The sequence below is a fragment of the Pan troglodytes genome, chromosome 14 (genome assembly GCF_028858775.2).
Source record: "Pan troglodytes isolate AG18354 chromosome 14, NHGRI_mPanTro3-v2.0_pri, whole genome shotgun sequence".
NCBI classification, from domain to species: Eukaryota; Metazoa; Chordata; class Mammalia; order Primates; family Hominidae; genus Pan; species Pan troglodytes.
The window spans coordinates 33,100,609-33,122,639 of record NC_072412.2 but is presented as its reverse complement, the minus strand read 5'-3'; the positions used below and the strand labels follow the sequence as shown (position 1 = coordinate 33,122,639).

The window sequence follows — 22,031 nt, the reverse complement described above, 5'->3', positions numbered from 1 at the left end:
ATAATTTGTATAGTTTTCCACTAATTGACATTGCATATTCTTACTTTCTTAAAATTTGGAGAATTGTTCTCGGATGTACTTGAGGTGGTCACTATTCTCTCATTTTGTAAAGTTAGCAAATACAGTCAGGTAAGAATCCTTAATTCATGACAAAAATAAAGACTCAGGGACCATCATTCCATGCTGGAGAAGAGGTAGAGGTTAGGGAAGGAAATAGAGTTGTTTAGCAGCAGAGAAAACAGCAGTCTGGGCCCCAAATGCACAAAGATGTGACTGCTAATGGGCTACTTGTGAGAGCCAGGGCAGTGTGTCCACACACAATCAAAGTGAGACTGGAGATGAGCAAGTGGAAAACAATGTTCCTTATTACTACAACAGTTTGCCTTAAGTCAAGTAAATAAAAAGAAAAAAAGAAGCATATCATGTGCTAACTTATTTTCTAGGCACTTTCATGATCGTTTCCCCCAAATGAAAGATTTAAAGCTTGTTTTGCTGCCAGGATGATTTCTGCAGCCACGGGTGCAAATTCACCAGACCTTGGCCAAAAATCAGTGTCTTCTTCGGATACCCTCAGCCTCTGCACTCTTATTAGCCATGTGTGGTACCCACTGTTACTGCCAGTCCTGTATCTCTGCCATTAGAGCACATGGCCTATGGGAAAGAACAAAATACAGATCTTGGTTTCCAGAATTACTATGCTGGAGAGACAATCAGAGGTGCCTTTGAGTCTTCTACTGGGATACAGCCTAGAAACAAAAAGAGAGGTTGCAGGTCACCTGATGTCAGGAGTTGCAGACCAGCTTGGCCAACATGGTAAAACCCCATCTCTACTAAAAACACAAAAATTAGCCAGGCGTGATGGTGCATTCCTGTAATCCCAGCTACTCAGGAGGCTGAGGCAGGAGAATCGGTTGAACTAAGGAGGCAGAGGTTGCAATGAGCCGAGATTGCACCACTGCACTCCAGCCTGGGCAACTGAATGAGACTCTGTCAAAAAAAAAAAAAAAAAGAAGAAGAAGAAGAGGGAGAGGGAGAGGGAGAAGGAGAAGGAGGAGAAGGAGAAGGAGAAGGAGAAGGAGTTGAAAATGACTTTTATAGTCACCAGGTATTATGCCCTATGAGATGCAGTCTTCACCCTTCCTTTCAGTATCTCCCACAAAATGTGTTTCCAAGCCTCACTCGTTGCTAGGTATGCCATACTATCTCCCTTTCCAGATGTGGCTGCAAAAGTAGAGAAGACTGGGCAATATTCAGTGGTTTCAATGAAGGCAGAAATAAATCACCTCCATGACACTGCACTGATTTTTATCTGCTGAGCTTTAGCCATGTACTGTTCCCTCTGCCAGGAAGGCTCTCTCTGGTGAGCTATCCAAATGCTGCCATTCTGGGAAATATCTGACCAAATCTCTCCTCCTTTAAGATATCTTTCCATAGGGATCTCTCAAATTCTCAAACTTTTATAGAACTTGCACTTTAACCATTACTACAGTCTATTACTTATGTATATATATATACACACACACACACAGTCTGCAATATTTGATATGTGTTGTCTTTGCTCTTTTATGAGACAGCAAGGAGTCTATGGCTTTTGCAGAGTAAAATAATTTGTGTTATTTTCTATATCATCCTTCAAAGCTGATATGGATTTTACTCACAATAGGCACTAAATGAATAATATTAAGTAAATTTATTCTTAGTATCCAGTCCAGAAATCACTGTGGCGATTCTTATGCCCTTCTGCAAGGTAGGTCCCATAAAGCCTCTTGACATTTTTCTATTTCATGCACTCTTTATGTATACATTTATCAAGTACCTATGACAATGTCATATTATTGTAGTATATGTGTAACACATTAGCATCTAATACTCTGTGATAGATGCTGGAGATAAAATGATATATAACGTATTGTCCCTTCCCGCAACAAGTTCACAATTTAGGCTTAATGGGCCATAATGTGGTACTAAGTAGAGCTAATATTGCCAGCTACATTTCCAGGCTACCAATTTTATTATGAATCTTGGAGGTACAGAGTTTGGTGTCCATTTGGAGAAGCACAATGTGAATAGATTGTGACAGGGACTTGCAAACATCTGGTAGACCCAAGTAGAAATGAAAAGCTTCCATTCCTACTCCAAAAGATAAAAATACTTGGTAAAATACAACAAAAAACATAAAGTCAAACTTAATAGCAAGAAAGAGGAATCTTCAGGTGCTAAACATGAGAAAAGAACTCCAATCTAGGAGAAGCGGAGTTGTCTGTCTTTGAGGACTGAACACACACTGAAGACAGTTGGATTTCAGCACCATCCCAGGGCTGGAAGTGGAGGTTGTGGGCCCAGAGATAAAGGAGAAGCTGTAGTTGGACTCTGTGCATAGACATAGACTCCAAGAAGGGGCTGTAATAAAGGTAAACTAAGATTTGAATATTTTATACTATCTTGAGGATTTTGAAAAAAAAGTTCAAAAACATAATTTATAAAACAAATTGAAAAAGTTGGCTACATCAAAAAGTATTACCATTTTATTTTGCATTTCTCTGATTATTAGTGAGGACAGAGTCCCACTCTGTCACCCAGGCTAGAGTGCCGTGGTGCGATCTCGGCTCACTGCCAACCTCCATTGCCCAGGTTCAAGTGATTCTCTTGCCTCAGCCTCCAGAGTAGCTAGGACTACAGGTGCACGCCACCATGCCCAGCTAATTTTTTTGTATTTTTATTAGAGATGGGGTTGTGCCACGTTGGTTCGGCTGTTCTTGAACTCCTGACCTCAAATGATCCACCCACCTCGACCTCCCGAAGTACTAGGATTACAGGCGTGAGCCACTGCACCTGACCAGGAATTTTTTAAGTAAACACCAAGAGAAATTCTTACATAACTATTAAAGAGACATATATATTTATTTAATCACTACTTATAATTGCAAAATATTAGAAATGATCTAAATGGCCAGCTGCTGAGACATAGATAAATACAACTTGGTATGTTCTTGTGATGAAATGCTGCAGAGAAGAACCACAGCCCACTGACTGTTTTTGTCAATAAAGTTTTATTGGAAGACAAACATGCTTCTTCATTTGCCTTATAGCCTATGGCTGCTCTTATGCCATAATGGCAGAATTGAGTAGTTGTGACAGAGACTATGTAGCTCACAAAGCCTAAAATATTTATGATCTGGCCCTTTGCAGAAAATGTTTGCTGACTCTTGCTGTAGAACAATTGAAGATAAATGTTTCTGCATGAACAGATTTCAAAAATAATCTTGAGTGAAAATTACAAGTATTCAGAATGAGGCACACCATTTATTTTATTCCTATTAATTTGTAAAACAAACAGAACAGCAGTATAAGTTGGTTATAGAAACTTTCTTGGCAAAACTTTTATAAAAACTCAAAGGTCAAAATTTTCATCCAATTCATGATAGTAGTTCCAATTCTGAAGTGAGAAAAGGAAAAAGGACTGAAATGATAGCAAAGGAGAGTTCAGCTGGTCTGAAGGTTTTTTTCTTCTGTTTTCTTAAAATATATTTAAAAGAAACTTAACAAATATATCAACTTTGTTAATTCTGCATAATGGATATTTGTTATATTTTCTCTGTTCTATTCTATATTTTTTTTAATAAAAAAGGGGAAAGATCATCTTAGTAGGTTACAGAAAGCCTGGATTCTATCTCAGAGATGTCAAGGCTTGGCTCATACCCACCTGGCTGTTGCCATTTAAGTGTACACCAGGCCCCTTCCAACTCCCAGGACTGACATTTCTTTGGCTAGCAGCTTTCTCTGACTTTCTCTGAACCCGATCAGTCTCTGCATGTAGTAGGCTGAAGTGTCAAGTATTAACTTCCACTCACCCACAAGACCCTTCTCAATGGCTGAAGAGAGTTGGTGTGTATGCGCTCAGCAGGACCACCAGTGAGAGAACCCTGAGGTATGTGTCCTGTGTTGCTTCCCAGAGTTCCCACCCAAACGAAGTCAGTTACATACAGTAAGAATTTATTTGATATTATGTCCAGTACTGCCTCTTTTCCCTTTCCCCTACTGGTGTTTCCTGGAATTATTTTCCAAGTGAACTATTGCACTCAAATTCTTGTCTCAGCATCTGTTTCTTCGGGAATTCAAACTAAGACAGTCATTTACACTTTATAAAATATGATCGCACAGTTGGTTCCTCAAAGATCTAGAAGCAGAAACACCATTTGGTCCAACAATCCCATTACTGGGCATATGCCCAAAGGGACATAAAGCATTCTGTTTAAAAATACATGCATGTTTATGTTCATTGCAGCATTATTCTCAATAGAAAAGACATAGAATCGACCCAAATGCCCATCAATGATAGACTGGATAAAGAAAATATGGTACATATATACCATGGAATACTATGCAGCCACAAAAAGGAATGAGATCATGTCTTTTGCAAGGACATGGATGGAGCTGGAAGCCATTATCCTCAGCAAACTAACACACGAAAAGAAAACCAAACACCACATGTTCTCACTTATAAATGATAGTGAATGATGAGAACACATGAACATTTAGGGGGAACAACACACACTGGGGTCTGTTGGAGGGTGGAGGGTGGGAGGAGGAAGAGCATCAGGAAGAATGGCTACAGGATGCTGGGCTTAATACCTAGGTTATGGGGTGATCTGTGCAGCAAACAACCATGGCACATGTTTATCTATGTAAAAACCCTGCACATCCCGTACATGTACCCCGGAACATAAAATAAAAGTTGAAGGCAAAAAAAAAAAAAAAAAAAAAAAACCTGACAATAAATAGCCACTTAATATCTTTGGAATAGCTTACATAAAAAGACTGATAATACCAGAAATATGCTCACATATAATTTCTATAGTTATATCTTTGTGAAGTAGGTTGGACAGGGCATATAATTTTCTATTTTACAGGAGAGGAAACTGGGGGCTGAAGAAGTTATCTCCCACCACCACCACCAACAAAAACCAGAACAAATAGAATTTGGACTAAGATGCAAGTCTCCTGACTTTCAGGTCGAATCTTTCTATTGTGCTCTTCTACTTGAGAACATCACTCTCAGCCCTCCATTTCCACTGTGTAAATGTAGGCTGTATTAAGAGACCTGGAATCTGTAACAAATGGTGCCACTTTGATTTTATTGTAACTGCCTTGGAAATAGTCACACATGTGTCCTAAGGGGGCTTTGTCTGTGTGTTCAGAGGACTCTGGGGTTTTCCTGAGTGCCAGCTGGTGAAAATGCTTATTTAGTCTACTCTTTGGGAGCAACGAACAAGGTGCAAAGGCTCCCAGTTTCTGTAGGAAAATCGCTGGTGAAACAGACTTTCTTCCAGTCTCCTGTCTCTAAGTTGCCAAGGTTCACCTTCAAAGGGTGGCGTGTCAAGTTTTGTGAACTAATTGCTTTAGCTTTGAGGTGCTGCGGCTTGTTAAAAATTCTTACTCCTTATTGATTCCCTGTGGCTTTTCAAAAAGAAAGGACACTTTTCATCCAGCATGTGAAGAACCTGTGATACAATATCATCAGGAGTTGAAGGCAATCAAAGTCCAGATTTCAAAACCCATTGCTGCAAAATGTTTACTTGTCAGATCTCATTTGTTGACAGTGTTGAAACGTGTGTAATTTCTTGCTAGGCAGACTTTTAAAATGTGAGGACATGGCAGTAATGAAGAAAATTTGTACGGTGGGTGAACTGTGAGCTGGAGTGTTTGAGTTTGACCTAGTAAAGTCAACACAATGCCGGCATTAGTATTCAGATGAAATCTCAGCTCCTGTGAACAAGCTGCCATGCAGTCAATTTGTCAAGATAAAACTTCAGAGCCTTGCTCTGTGTCTCTTCTCTTTAATAACCAGAACTTCCAAGACAACGTAAGAGGCAATTTCAAGGATATTGATGACAATCTTCTTTCTGAAAGGGTTGCACTGAATATACTGGCAAAGTGCTTAGTCAAGCACTTTATAATTTACAAAGTGTCTTCTCCGAATTTTGCTGTTTGGTCTGCACAATCATTTCTTGGAGTTGAGAACATTTTTCAACAATGTTGGATACTAATTATTCTACTGATTATTAAGTACTTCATGCATGGAAAGCACACAGAAAAACTTTTGATTGTTTGATTGGCTAAAAACAAGGCAACCTAAGCTTTGGTAAAGTCTGGCTGTCCTTCTTTCTGTGAACTTACTCGTTGATCATTTAGTTAAATTACCATCTGATCCCCATGTTCTTAGCTACATTTGTAAAGAGTAAATGCTGGGCCAGGCGTGGTGGCACACCTGTAATCCCAGCACTGCAGGAGGCCGAGGTGGGAGGATCACTTGAGGTCAGGAGTTTGAGACCAGCCTGGCCAACATTGTGAAACCTCATCTCTACTAAAATTACAAAAATTAGCCAGGTGTAGTGGTGCACACCTGTAATCCCAGCTACTTGGGAGGCTGAGACAGGAGAATCGCTTGAACCCAGGAGGCAGAGGTTGCAGTGAGCTGAGATCGCATCACTGTACTCCAGCCTAGGCGACAGAGCCAGACTCCATCTCAAAAAAAAGGAGTAAATGCCTACTGCACTAGAGCTGGCTTTAGAGAGGTAAGGTGTTGACCCTAAGTAGTGGTTAAGGGGCACGATCAACTCAAGATAACCCTTCATGGGTGACAATAAAATCATTATACCTTTGTCTTTCTGTAAATTCACATTTTTATCTCAGTCTTCATTACCCTAGCAGAGAATTTGTCAAAGTGTATTCCAAAGAGCTTTATGGATGTCAATGGGTACGACTTGTTTTTTAAAATAAAATTAAGATATCAATAAGTATGATTTGCTTTTTAAAATAAGGTTAGTGGTCAAATAAGTTTGAGAACTGCTTGTTTAAACAAGTTTAAGAATTGCTGGTGTAGGCCGGGTGCAGTGGCTCACACCTGTAATCCCAGCACTTTGAGAGGCCGAGGTGGGTAGATCACTAGGTCAGGAGTTCAAGACCAGCCTGGCCAACATGGTGAAACCCCATCTCTACTAAAAATACAAAAATTAGCTGGGCGTGGTGGTGCGTGCCTGTAATCCCAGCTACTTGGGCGGCTGAGGCAGGAGAATCGCTTGAACCCAGAAGGCAGAGGTTACAGTGAGCCAAGACCGCACCACTGCACTCCAGCCTGGATGACAGAGCGAGACTCCATCTCAAAAAAAAAAAAAAAAAAAGAATTGCTGGTTTAAACTAAGTTGAAAATTTCTCAATGGTAGGATTCTGCAGAGCATTTAATGGACTCATATATACTGTACTCTCCAGAAGAGATCTTAAATAGTAGTGTTTCTTAAACAAACTTAACTCATTAAGCTCCTTTACCTGGATCATCTCAAGGACTGGCACTCCACAGAATACAGTATGGGAAATACTAACTGGGTATTAGAAAAGGATAAAATTTCATTGGCTTCTCTTAATTAGGTCTTTATCCTCATGCTAATAAATTTGTTAACTTTAGTTTATCCCTAATGTTTTCCCTTTTTTAAATTTTTTTTTTAATTTTTTAAGGTAGAGTCTCACTCTTGTCACCCAGTCTGGAGTGCAGTGGTGTGGTCTCAGCTCACTGCAACCTCTATCTCCTGGGATCTAGTGATCCTCCCACCTCAGCCTCCCGAGTAACTGGGACCACAAGCGGCACCACCACACCCAGCTAATTTTTTGTATTTTTAGTAAAGACGGGGTTTCGCCATGTTGCCCAGGCTGGTCTTGAACTCCTGAGCTCAGGTGATATGGCTGCCTTGACCTCCCAAAGTGCTGGGATTATAGGTGTGAGCCACCACGCCTGGCCACTTTCCCATTTTTCTATGAAATTTTCCTGGAAAACAATATAATTTACTTGCATGTTGGTTTGTCCAAGAAATTGAGATCTTGTATCCTTGCTGCTATAGAAATTCATGCCACTCTGTAGGGTTACAAAGTTTCAATACAATACTTTGTATTGAAGAGGAAAGCTGAGAACTCAAAGTGCTCATTTCCAAAAGTAATATTTTTCATTGAGTCCATTAAGTTCCTAAGCTGTAATTTGAATATAATAAAAGTATAATATACATGTCAGACATTTTACTCCCTGACAAACCAATGTGCATAGAAAAAATATTTGTGAGAAAATAGCAGACCAAAGCTAAAGAAGAGAAAGTAACAATATCATTTTATTGCAGGGTGGCATAGGTAGTTGTATTTATTAAATACATGACAAATAGGTACCAGCAGATGAGTTAGATGTAGGGATACAGATGGAAATAAACTTCCATGGTCCCCATTCATCAAATTTATTGTCCTCTGAGAAAGACATGAGTTCATCTGATCATTACAGAGGAGATGAGTGTTTTGAAGGAGAAGCAGAGGGTTTTGTGGATGTGATTAGCAGGTGGACCTAACCAGCACAGTGGGTCAGGGAGGGATTTTCTCAGGAAATAACATTCAGGCTGGAGTCTGAATCTTGAGCTCTGAAGCAGGTGTCAGGACATTCAGAGCAAAGTGGATTATATTTGCAAAACTTCACATGCTAAAAGATGAGAGAAGTCCAGTCAGTAGCAAGTTGTTCTTTGGAGGTCCTCAGAATATGTCACAGCTTCTTGATTCCTCCTTACATGCCTGTAAGAGATATTCACTATCCAATCAATTGTTTATCACAGACCCTACTATGAATGAGATTCCATCGAGGATACAAAGGATGTGTAATACACTTCAAAGTAATTTAAGGCTCAGGAGCAAGCTACGAATGAATTAAGAAAATAAGGCAAAGACAAGTAAATATTCAATGTCATTAAAGAGCATGCGGAATATAAGAGATGGTGGTCAAACTAGGTCCACTCAATGGGTCAAGTTGAGGCCATATGTCAAGGACACCTGCAAAGCCCTGTCCAGGTGCTTAGAGAAAACAGACTCTAGGGTATTTCAAAATGTGCTAGGTACACGCTAAAACAGAACCACTGTTTAAATGCTGAAGATAGTTTCTATCTGATAAGAGGTGGTGATCCAATACACCTTTAGAGGACTGTCTTCCCTTCTTTAGGCAAACCCCTTTCCTCGGCCTTTTCATTATAAAAATGCAATAACAATAATATATAGACATCTTATTTAAATCTCACAATACCCATGTGAGGAACATACAGTCTTACATTGCTTCATGATAGAGATACTTTCTGAAATATGCACTGTAAGGGGATTTTGTCCTTGTGTGAACTTCCTTGGGTGTACTTACACAAAGCTACATAGGATAGCCTACTACACACCTGTACTATTTATTTGGTATAGCTCCTAGGCTACAAACCTGTACAGTATGTTACTGTACTGAATACTGTTGGCAATGGTATTTGTGTATCTAAACATAAAAAGGTGCAATAAAAATACAGTATTACATTCTCAAAGGACTACCTTGTCATTGACCGAATAGCTCATGACTGTATTATTTTTATCATCCCCACCTTACAGATGACTGTAGAGAGGTTTATCAACTTGCCCAAGGTCGTATCGAATTTGGGACTATAATCCTCATTTGCTGACTCTAGAACCTGCTTCTCTGAGTTTCCTGAAGTAGCTTTGACAAATTATCTTAAACTAGATGCCTTAAAACAAGAGAAATTGACTCATAATTCTAGAGACCAGAAGTTCAAATTCAAGGTGTCAACAGGGCCAGACTTCCCCCAGAGACTCTAGGGGAGATTGTTTCTTGTCTCCTCCAACTTTTCCAACTTCTGTGGCATCCCTTGGCTTGTGGCCACATCACTCCAATCTCTGCCTCCAGGTTTACACTCCCTCCTCATTGTCTGTCCTCTTTGTGTTTCTTAAAATAACACATTTCGTTGGATATAGAGACCACCTGTATAAGCCAGGGTGATCTTATCTGAAGACCTTTAACTTAGTTATATTTGCAAATATCCTTTTTCCAAATAAAGTGACATTCAGAGTTTCTAGAGAAGTGGACATAGACCTATATTTTTGGGGATCACCATTCAACCCACTACTCTGCCCTTACCCAGAACATCATACTATTCAATTGGTGATGTGGTCCAGGCAGCTAAAACTACTTTGTGGTAAAAATGTAAAAGATTGTCTATGCTGGAGGCAGACAGCCCAGTTAGCATTTAGGGGAAAATGTGTTTTGTCTCAGGAGGAGATGGGGATGATGGGGAAGATGCTATGGCGTTTATTTCCCACTGTGATTCCCATAGCCAGAGCTGGTGGGAACATTTTCAAAATCAACCTTGTGAAACTCTGGACAAAAACAGAATGATTTGGGGATCCAGGGCTCAAGTGAGGTGCAAGCTTGGGGACTATGCACTACTTCTGAATGGAATCCACACCCATCTGGCTCACAGAAGAACCACTGTTGTGATCACATTCTTTTCATTATAGCTTATGATTGATAATTGCTTTTAAAAAGTCTAGGCTTTGGAATACCCATTTTCTATCTCTTCTATTTTTCATGAGCTCTCTAGACATACTGTCATTTCCTCTGAAAACAATAACGGTATTGCCTCCTTTATAAATACACATTTTACTAGTTCATGTTTCATGATTTGTCACATTATGTAGATTGCGAGCAGTAACTAGGGTAATGGACATAGCATAGTTGAGCCTCAGAAGAAGCGCTAATTTGCGTACAGTGAGGTCAGCAGCAGAGCAAACAGCCCTAAAGTTACTGCAGCGATTTCATCATTTGAAGGACGACAATGATGGTCAAGACCAGCTTGAAGGCGGAGGGCAGAGGACAGAAGGTGGCTCTTTTCATCACCCCACACTTTAACATGTAGTCCATCATAAATAAAGTAGATTATCACATTTTTCACATTTCACAAACAAAATTGCCTTTTATTTTAGGTGGTTTATTTCCTCTTTGGTGAGGCTTTCATATCTTTCCTGTGGCTTTCATATCTTTCCTCCTGCAATCTCAGTGTTGGCCGTGATAACACATTCACTTTCTCTTCATTAACTGTCATTCCACAGAGAGACATGAACACAGAAGAACAGAGACAAGTCAGGGAAGCCCAGAAGTCCATTATAGAAACAGAGGATGGAGGAAATATCAAACAAAATTAAAATGTCCCTAAGTAAATGCACGCTGCTCTATAGAGCATTTCGAGGTTTGTAATCAGGCATGTGAGTAGGGAAAGGTGTGTCTGGAGTCTCTAAGTTTTGCTCTCACTAACACAGTCTTTCATCAACGATAATTAATTTGATGTCCTCACTGCAGAGCGTAATTCTCAGAAACTACAGTATCTTACTGTTTAGGTAGTTTTAAGTTTTATAAATATAACACAAATTGTTCCTACAGACCTGTTTTCTGAATTAAGGTTTTGCTTAAGTAGGCAAGAGCCATCCTGAGCCTTCATGTCTGCCAGGAAATATTAGGTCACACAGAGTCTCCTATTTGACCTTGGCATGTTGTTGGCAGTAGCCCTAGATCTTTTTATCTTGTCTCTAGCAAGAAAAGAAAATAAAAACGAAAACAATAAATTATCTCAGCTGTTGCAAACTTTATGTCAATTTACTTAATATAATATTTTAATAAGTGTAAAAGTAATATATACTTACTATACATAACTTAAAAATAAAGAAACATGGAGAATAAATTGAAAAACCTGTAATACCACTGCTTAGTGGTAACCTGTGGTAATAAGACTTTCATATATTTTGGGTAGTAATATTTTAACTTTATATATATATATACCATTTATTGAATTCCTGCTGTGGGTAGGACTAGAGTAGTCATTTGACAAAGGGTCTCTCACATAAATTTACAAAAACGTTCTATTAGACAAATTCTATTCCTCTGATTTTATAACGACATCCTGATGCCCAGTGAATTTTCAGAGAATCTCAACTAAAAAACAGTAAAAGTGCCACTAAAAGAGTCTAACTCCAAGCCTTATGCTTCTAACCTCAATGCTTCATTGTGTCTTATGTATGTATCTATACATACATACATACATAACACTCTTTGGAACTTAGAATCTTTTATTTTGATTTTCATGATGGCAATCACAAGCATTTCCCTCTGTTATTAAATATTCCCAGAAAATGTTATTCTGATGGTTGGATAGTATTTTGTTGCATGAGCATCTCAGATTGTAATATTGTAATGCACATCAGTGAACATAAATATTTGGCCTCTGATTGGTTCCTTAGGATATGCCCCAGAAGTATATTGTAAAAGCTGTGACTATTTGTCAGACTCTCAACATTTATTCTGAAAGTGTAGGACAGTAGCTTATCCATTATTAAACATTCATTAAGCCAAAAGCCATTCACTTGGGGTGTGGGGCTGGGGGTTAGGTTGATAAGAAGCAAGAGGAGAGTAAAGAACAGAAAAATGGGGGAAAGCTTCTGCTGAAGAAGTGAAGGAGACAGGATGAGCTGGGACCCTGACGCACCGATAGGTTAATGGCCTGTGTTTTTGATCTCCTTTCTTCGGCAGATCCATCAAATCTTCCTTTACATATCCCCCCTCATAGCTCTGGCTAATTCTCAAATTAGGATTTGAAGTGGCATGAACAGTCTAGAGAAAGGAGAGGAAGTTTGGGAAAAGGATCCTACAGAGAAAACAGGAAAGTTACCACCTGCCTCTGCAAGCTCTTGCTGCCTGCACTGGCCACACCATCACTTTGTACAGCCAGAAGAAGGGCTTGCCTGACACTCCCAAGCCACTGTTCATGACTCCTCTGGGGACCATTGCTGATGAGATCAGTTTCTTTAAGACAGTTGTGTCCAGATGGTCCCATTCCTTCTCTTTTGCTAAAATTCTTACAGAGGAAAAGATTTCACGGTATAGCCTTTATTTGTCAGCCAGGTCATCAATCTTTACTGTCAAATTCACATTATCTTAAGGCTTATTCTTCCATGGGGTTACTGAGATGCAAGGTTTCCAAAGCACTATTTCCAATCTCTGGTATCTATGTTCTCAGTTACTGATATCTGGCCATGGGCTTTCTGACTCTGCTGACTTGAGTGTTCCTCTTGTATCTGCAGCCTGCCTCCTAACTGCAGTCCCCTTAATTGTCCCATAAATATGGCCATCCAGAAATGAGTTAGCAGCTTTGATGTCTGGTATCTTCTTCTCCTTTACCCTGGAAACCTAGGCCTCTGCCCATATGTTTTTCTTTGTGTGCTTTCAAAAGCTAGTAAATGACATCATTTGATTCATCAAACAAACAATATTGAACAGCTATGATGTGCCAGCCATTCTGTTATTCTATTTCTGTTTCTAGGAATAGATAAAAGAAGAGGCCATGATTCCTGCCCTCAGGAAATGTTCAGTGAGTCAGAGAAAAATACAAATAAATAATTACAGTAGGTTTGTATAAATAAATTACTAGACATAGGCCCAGGGTAACATAGAGAAGCATCCAAATTAGATTGGGAAGTAACGGAGGCTTTGACGAGGAAATGGAAGTAGTGCTGAATGATGCACAGATGTGAAGTAGGAGGAGAGGGAGAAAAATGTGGCCGTGGAAGAAATGACAGCAGGGGAGCAAGCAGGGGTCTTTGAGACCATGTGTGTAATAGGCGGGGTGGCCAGATGTAGCAAATAAAAATCCAGGACACCCAGTAAAATTTGAGTTTCATATAGACAACAAATAATGTTTTACTGTAAGTATAAATACCTCCCATTTAATATTTGGAACATACTTATACTAAACCATTATTTGTGATTTATCTGAGATTCAAACTTAATTGGGTGTCCTGGATTTCACTGGACCACCCTAAGTTGATAGGGAATGGCTAGTGATGTAGGGACTGCAATAAGAAGTGAATAATGGAGTGACCATAGAACAAGAGGGGGGGATCAGATCATGATTTAAACGTGGCCCCAAAAGCACCAGAGATCATTGGCAGATTTCAGGCAGGCAATAATGATCACATTTGCATGTTCAGGGTCACCTGGGTCTCCATCTGGGGCATGAGTGCAGGAGGCCAGTCTGCTGGGGTGCCCTAGGTGAGAAGTAAGGGTGTGTGAATTGAGGCAGTGGGAGAAGGGGAGCCTGCACCTCCCAGGGCTGTCTATTTGTCATTCTCCTTCTGTGTACTGATTTTCCAGTGAGGTCCTGACAGTTAACCTACAAGAAGAACTGCCCAAAACACCTTTGATATTGACCCAACATGACCAGAAATCTTAGATGAAGGATGCCCAGTCCTTGTAGGTGGAGAATTCGCTGACAGTAGAAGGAAGGTAGGTTAACACTGGCTGCGTGTCAGATGGGCCTAACAACGCAAATTTAAAAAATAATTACAGTGCATTTTTATACATATAAGGTCAGGCATGGGCTCGAGTTTCTGCGGAGAAGCTAGACTTGGGCAAGACTCTTCGTTTATCCTTTGAGGTACCAGAGCCCCTGATCTTATGGAGTGTGCCCAAGGCCATATATCTGTTCAGGTTCAGAGACTGGCCTGAAGACCAGATCTTCTGATTGAGTGCCCTTTCAATACCATCACTTGATTTTTGTTTTTGTTTTTGTTTTGTTGTTTTTTGGTTACTGATATAGTTTGTATATTTGTCTCCACCCAAATCCCATGTTGAAATGTAATCCCTAGTATTAGACGTGGGGCCTGGTGGGAGGTGATTGAATCATGGGAGTGGGTTTCTCATGAATGGTTTAGCACCATCCCCTCGGTGGTGTCCTCACAACAGTGAGTTCACATGGGAGCTGGTCATTGAAAAGTGTGTGGCACCTCCCCTGACACAAACCTTAAATGCATGACTATATTTTGTAAGCCATGCATATGGAAATACTTTTTGGTATGAGATAATGTATTTTATTTGTAGGTTAGAACATATCCTGTAGCATATGTTTCTAGTTTAGCAGAGTTTAGGGAAATTTATTAGTTTGGGCTTCAGTATTCCTGAGATGATGTACAATTTGCTGTGTTCATCTGTATTCACAAGCTGCCATCAGGAAATATCTTATACCAACATGGGCCCAGAAATCACTGCTGTGATTACGTCTGAGATTAAACTAATACTTAGGACTTTAACCTACCCTTCCTAGAAATCCAACCACTAATTTCCAATCCAATGTTCTGATTTTTATGTTTCAATATTTCTGATGTATTTTTAATTAACCTCAGTGCAAGAAAGGAAAATACACTTTAATCTTTTCTCTTTATTTTGTGTCCTCTCTGTGTCTTTCCAAGAGGAGGCAAGATAGAGGGGGATTTTTAACACATTGGTGGACACTGGCAGAGAGGTCTGCATTTATTTAAAGAGTTGAATGGCAAACAAATAGATCAAAGAAGAGGAGAAATAGTAGATATTTGGTGAATGATACAGTTGTTAAACTTTGTTATTTTTTTCTATTTGAAGAATGCTATAATTTATTTATATTTTGAGAGATGCATTATTAACCAACACTTTATAGATTAGGCTCCTCCTTAAACATTTGGAAAAGTTGGGGCAGTGATAGAAAGTTGTTTAGGACATGCTGCATTCTCCTGCACGTGGCCTGCACGTGGGCCTCCTGAAGCCCCTGAGACATCTGGGTGGTGTGTGGGGCAAATTTTTTAACTGGTTTAGCCCAGCATCATGAAGTTATTTGGCTGCGAAACCTATTTCTTGAGGAAAACCCATATTAGTCATAGAATATACTTTAAGCTACTGCTTGAAGTACATTCATGTTTAAGTTCAATCACTTTCTTATGTTTAAATTAGCCAGCTAATTTGATATTTTTAAAACTTACTGGACAACACTTATGTTGAGCAAAATCAGTGTTTTTGAGAGGCAGGGTAAGGACTAGTCAGGAGGGAGTGAGATCAGGATTAGGTTTATAGTCAAGGTGAATAAAAGATTTATTTCCCTTTCACGCTCCTCCTTCAGGTAACCACCTGTTTATCATGTAGATATACTCTTCCTACCTGACAGCTAGTTGCACTGTAGCAAATTTTTTTTAGCTGTTTTCATTCTACTCTTTCACTTGTAGCTTGTACTAGTAGCATAAGGAAAAAAAATACCCACAAATATCGTTGTTAAGCAGAGTTAAACCTTTTTTTATAAGTCCTCCATCATTTATCTCTTGCAACTGCTTCCTTAAACTTAGTTAGTTGGTAGAATTTCACATATTAATCTTCCTGTAGCTTGCTTCTGAGAAGGCTTCATTTCTCCTTCTTCACTCTTGTTCATTAACCCTATAATTTTTCCGTCTTGGTAGCTCAGTGATGTCATCATTCTTTCTGAAACCATTTCTAGACACTGAAGGGGAAATTAGCACCATAAGATTTACAGTTTTTGCCACACACATGGCCATGTAGAGAGGCTACATGAGAAATAGCCAAACCAAATTGCTGAGCCCCATTCAAATGGTTTGAGTCTCAACTTAAGTAAAATGTTTGCTGGAGAGACATCAATATTAAGCTTAGTGCTGAATTTTGAAAAGAGGTAACAGTAAGCAATGGGCTTTGCTGTGGACTGAAGGTTTGTGTTCCCCTAAAATTCATATGTTGAAGCCTTTATCCCCAGTGTGTTGGTATTTGGAGATGAGGTCTCTGGGAAGTAATTAGGTCATGAGGATGGAGCCCTCGTGAGGAGATTAGTGATTTTATAAGGGAATTCAGAGACCTGAGCTCGCTCTCTAATCTCTGCCTTGTGAGGACACAACCAGAAGATGGCTGTCTACAAACCAGGAGGTGGGTCCTCAGCAGACACCTGATCTGCCAGCACCCTTAATCTTGGACTTCCAGCCTCTGGACTGTGAGAAATAAATGTTTGCTGTTTAAACTACCCAGACTATTGTATTCTGTCATAACTGCCTGAACAAACTAAGACAGGCTTCATGAAAATGGAAGTAGATTGCGATAAGTTGGCCCTATCCTCAAATTTTGCACATAATGGCCTGATTAACCTCAAATCATAGTAGGATTATCATAGTCCAAGCACTGTAAAGGAAGGCCTCTGTTGCCTGGAATACAAAGCTCATGGACATTTGATGAAATGACCATCACTCAGGGGTCTTCTATGTTCTCAAAATGACAAAAATTTATATTTGTGAATTGTGATCTTTTTCCTTAGCTACACTTATGAAACTCTAATAATTGTGCCCTCTATTGATGTCATGTAAATGTAGATATTCCATTCTTTTCCCCCAAAATCTGTTTATAAAATGCATATTTTGCTTGAGAAACAAAGATAATGAGAGGTTATTCTTTTTTACCTTAACTCTTTACAAGGTTGCTATCAATTTTTTTGGTCAATTATTTTCTGGATTGGGAGCTAGGTGAAAGGAAATTACAAATTTTAAACTATTTTCTTAGTACCATACTTGACATTCCTTTAAAATCTTGTTTGTAGAACATGCCTGAGGTCTTCTCATCATCCCAGATTTTCAGAGTTACGCAACACCTATCTTTTAAACTTAAAAGGGAACAAGTAAAATTCTCCAATTAGTAAAACTCTGCTTAACACTGTATATATTACCTAACACTCATAATTCTCCAAGTAGGTTTTTAGTTTTATGCTTCTTTAAAATTTATTCTAAAATGTCACATCAAAATTCCATTCAATTTTTAAGCAAAACATGAATAGACTAATGAGAAGTATGAAAAATTAGGGAACTGGGCAAACCAAAAATGTCTGGAAATATAACTGGCCTGTTGCATTTGTTCTCTGTAATTAGATTTCAGTTTCTTCTTTGATTCTCGGGATTCTAGCTGACTTTGGGAATTATATCATCATGAAGGCTACAACTTTACAGGGATAAAGTTGTAAAATCGCAATCATTTTTGTTCCTTAGGAAATAAGCAAATAAAACAAGAAACTGTTTTCCCAACAGTTTTCTTAAGACTATATTTATGACATCTCTAAAATTTAAAAGATTTTTCTACTCACTGTTGAGAAGATGGCTTTAACTTTTCTCATTATCTAGGAGCAACAATTTCAACCACAACATTGCCATTGAGTCACTATTGAAAGGCTTCCAGGAGAAATGACTGTGTTTTCCTTTTATTCACTGGGCTTTTTTTTTTTTTTAAAGAGCAACACCACACTCCAAAGAGGTATTTTTTTCTTTTATATTTCTCAAAGTCCAGCCTAGATCTAGACCGCTAATAATTCAGAGCAACAGAATATTCACAAACCCTTCCTACAGGTTAATACGGAACATCCATCCATTCTAAAATAAATACCTTCCAAACAGTCATATAGGAATTGTAAACTATGAGCTAAAATTAGAGATAAAATTTCCCCCAAAATTATATATTTAATTTCTTCTAAACTTTTTCTTCTTTTCAATGTGAGCTAACGACTTCAAAGACAACTGTATGCATGTTTATTGTACACAGTCAAAGAAGAGTTTACTTAGCCAATTTTTTATAAGAGCAGATTTGTGGTTTCAAATATTTGGATGTCTCCCCATACAAAGGAATGAAATATCTTCTAGGTAGCTTCTGCGAACAGATCTGCAACCAAGGGCTGGAAATTACAAAGATATTCTGATAGGAATTAAATTGTGATAGGAAAAAAAAAAATCTTTCTAAGAATTTGCCTAGGAAGATACTTTGGGAGGAGTGAAAGCCTGTCCCTCATGATTTTCAAGGAGTGGCCCAAGCAAGAACGCCACACAGGTTGTTCTTGAGTTTTTACTGGAGGCTGGAGAAAAGGGCCATCATCTCCCTTTCAACTAGGACCAAAACATTCATTTCTCATATCCAAGGTTGTGGTTGTTAAGAGGGTGTTTTGAAGAGATCACCAGGGAAAGTAGTGGGATTTCTACTTAGCACCAACTCTGTATGTGAACAGCATTCTTTACTCCTACTTACTTAATCAGCTCAACATTCCTGTGCGACAGATATTACAGCATCTGCAGATGAAAACCTGAGATTCAGAACTGGCTAAGACATAGCCTAATAAAATTGAACTTTTTCCCACTTTCCAAAAATTCCTATTTCAGATTCCAAAGTATGTGTTCCTTCTACACATTATATGGTTCTGGTATTCTTTCTCTGCAGTTGCCTCCACTATCAGTAGTCTTCAAGATCAATTCAGAAAGAGATTTAAAGAGTACTGCTTTTAGATGATTTTTCAATAAAAATTAATCCTCAAGGCACATGTCATTCCCTTCTGCTTCTTGGGAGCTGGTTACCATATTTTAATGAGGATTGTGCACTTATGTGTTCAAGTCTATTGACTGCTTGCTGAGAAAAATACTCTCCAGACATAAACAAGCTAAACCATGAGCTCTTTTCTCATTTCAGAATCTCTTGTGGCACCAAGTACAGTGCTTTACATTAGTAGGCATTCAACAAATGAATGTTCAATTGAATCCAATGTTATTCTTGGGAGTGTTTACAACATATGTAAATGGAACTATTACATGCCTTAAAGCCAATGACTTTGTGAATCTTGACTTCCAATTGATAAGCTATGCCAACTTGGAATAGTTATTTAAGCTCTCCGGATCAAATTCCTCAGCTATAAGATAATGATAATAATATTTCCCTTTCATGATTATTGTGGAAATTAAAGATAATTCATGCAAAGAATCTAAGCTACTGCTTATCACATAGAAGTCACTTAGTAAATAGCAGCTATTATTATCTTTGACTTGTCAACTTGTTATTATATTAAACACCTGTATGGGTTTGAAACCATAGAGATTTGCCAGTATTTCTATTAGATGATTTACTCTAAACCTTTCCTTTATTCCAGAAGGCTGCCTGTGGATAGCTTTCGAAAGGTAATTTCTCCATTTAGTCAACTAAGGAAGAAATTTTTCTAAGAAATGTGAGAAAAACAAAATCCCCTGGGTTTAAAAAAAAAAGTTATTTACAGCTGGGTGCGGTGGCTCATGCCTGTAATACCAGCACTTTTGAAAGGCCAAGGCCAGTGGATCATGAGGTCCAGAGATGGAGACCATCCTGGCTCACACGGTGGAACCCCGTCTCTACTGAAAATACAAAAAATTAGCCAGGCGTGGTGGCATGCACCTGTATTGCCAGCTACTCGGGAGACTGAGGCAGGGGAATCGCTTGAACCAGGAGGCAGAGGTTGCAGTGACCCGAGATCGCGCCACTGCACTCCAGCCTGGGCAACAGAGCGAGACTCTGTCTCAAAAAAAAAAAAATGTACTTATAGTATACCCAGTGATATGCAAAGAGCACTTAAATGTGACCTCTTCCATTAAGAAACTAACATTCTAGTTAGACTGACAAGACCAAAACCCATTAGAAAAGAAAACCAGAGAGTGATTTACCACCAAAAACTTTTCTATTGATAACAGTATGACAGATTTCCAAAAAAAAAAAAAAAAAGAGCCATCAGAGTGGGCTGGAGACATCAGGGAAGTCTTCAAGAACTTTGGCAGCCACAGGTAGAAGTTGTATGGCATGGAGAGGAAGAACCACATGAGGAATAAGTGAAGGGAAGAGTAAACATGTGGGTGGAAACCTTGGAAGAGCTTATGGTGAATACCAAATTAGAGGAGGAAATTGGGTGAATGAGATGGGACCATCTTATAGAAACATTTTGGCTACAAGGAGAAGAAACCTAACACTGGATTAGGTTCAGAGAGAGAGAGAGAGAGAAAGAGAAGAGAGAGAGAATACATTGGCTCTGTTAAGCAAAAAGTCCAGATCTTGCTTCAGGCAAGGCTAAATCCAAGACAGAAAAAGATGTTATCAGAGCTATCTCTTCTTCTCTCAGCTCAGTTGACCTGTGTGTTGGCCTCATTCTTTCCTAACTACAGGCGCTTTCTTCCATGTTGCCAGGGAACATGGCTGGGGCAAGCCCAAATTATCAAGTTAGAAACTTAGAAATTTTGGTGAAAGGAGTATTTCTTTATTCCACTGGTTTTCTAAATATGGTTTGTAGACCCCTAGAGAGTCTCTAAAACGCTTTTAGGGATCCACAGGTCAACACTATTTTTACAATAATACAAAGACTTTTTTCCTTTTTCATTATATCAATATTTTTACTAATAGTGCAAAATCAATGTTAGCTAAAACTGCTAGTGCCTTAGCCAGAGGCACCAAAATTGTACTAGCAGTCATTTTATTCTTTACTGCTACACAGTTACAGTAAAAATTTTAAAAACCACTTTTATTTAAGAACATCCCTGAAGAAACAGTAAAAGTTATTAATTTTATCAAATCTAAACTCAAATTACATGAATTTTTAATATTCTATGGAATTAAATGGGAAGTGCACTGTACTAGATTTCTCCAGAGAAACCAAACCATAACGGGGGTGTGTGTGTGTGTGTGTGTGTGTGTGTGTGTGTGTGTAGAGCGAGAGAGAGAGAGAGGGAGAAAGAGAGAGAGAAAGCAGAGAGAGACAGGCAAGTCCCACGATCTGCAGTCAGAAGCTGGAGACCCAGGAAAGCTCCTGGTTTAGTTTCAATCCCGAGGCCAGCAGGCTTGAGACCCAGGATAAGCCAATATTTTAGCTTGAGTTTAAAGGCAGGAAAAAAGCTTATGTCTCAATTTGAAGGCTGTCAGGTAAGAGAAATTCTCTCTTACCTGGAAAGGTCGGTCTTTTTGTTCTATTCAAGTCTTCAACTTATTGGATGAGGCTCACCCCCATTAGGGAAGACAATCTGCTTTATTCAGTCTACCTATTTAAATGTTAATTTTATCCAGAAACACCCTCACAGAAAAACCCAGAATAATATTTGACCAAATATTTGGGCACTCTGTGGCCTAATCAAGTTGACACATAAAATTAATCATCACGTGCACCTAAAGCACTTCTACTGCACACCACAGTACAATCATGTCATGAGGAAAAGCACTCAGCCAAATGTTTGAGTTGTGAGCCACATTTGCATGGAATACTATTTTAATTTGAAAGAATAACCAATACATAAACTATTGTTATTCAGAATTGAGTACGGTGCTTAACGTAAATGATAAATTTTTAGCTTTCTAATTGCTGATTTTGAAAACATGTGTATTAGTCTGTTCTTAGGCTGCTATAAAGTACTGCCTGAGACTGGGTAATTTATAAAGAAAAGAGGTTTAATTGACTCACAGTTCCGCATCACTGAGAAGGCCTCAGGAAACTTAGAATTATGGCAAAAGGCACTTCTTCACAGGGCAACAG

The 22,031-nt window shown here is 38.9% G+C and overlaps 1 protein-coding gene across 1 annotated transcript in view; it reads right to left on the bottom strand.

The window, feature by feature from the left end:
* Positions 1–8,135: 8,135 nt before the first annotated feature.
* Positions 8,136–22,031, bottom strand: part of RFC3 (replication factor C subunit 3) — a 147,246-nt gene continuing 133,350 nt past the window's right edge. The window contains exon 9 of the mRNA XM_054665179.2: positions 8,136–8,598. Within this exon, the coding sequence (XP_054521154.1) occupies positions 8,560–8,598 (39 nt within the window). The 3' untranslated portion in view covers positions 8,136–8,559. The remainder of the gene's footprint in view (positions 8,599–22,031) is intronic.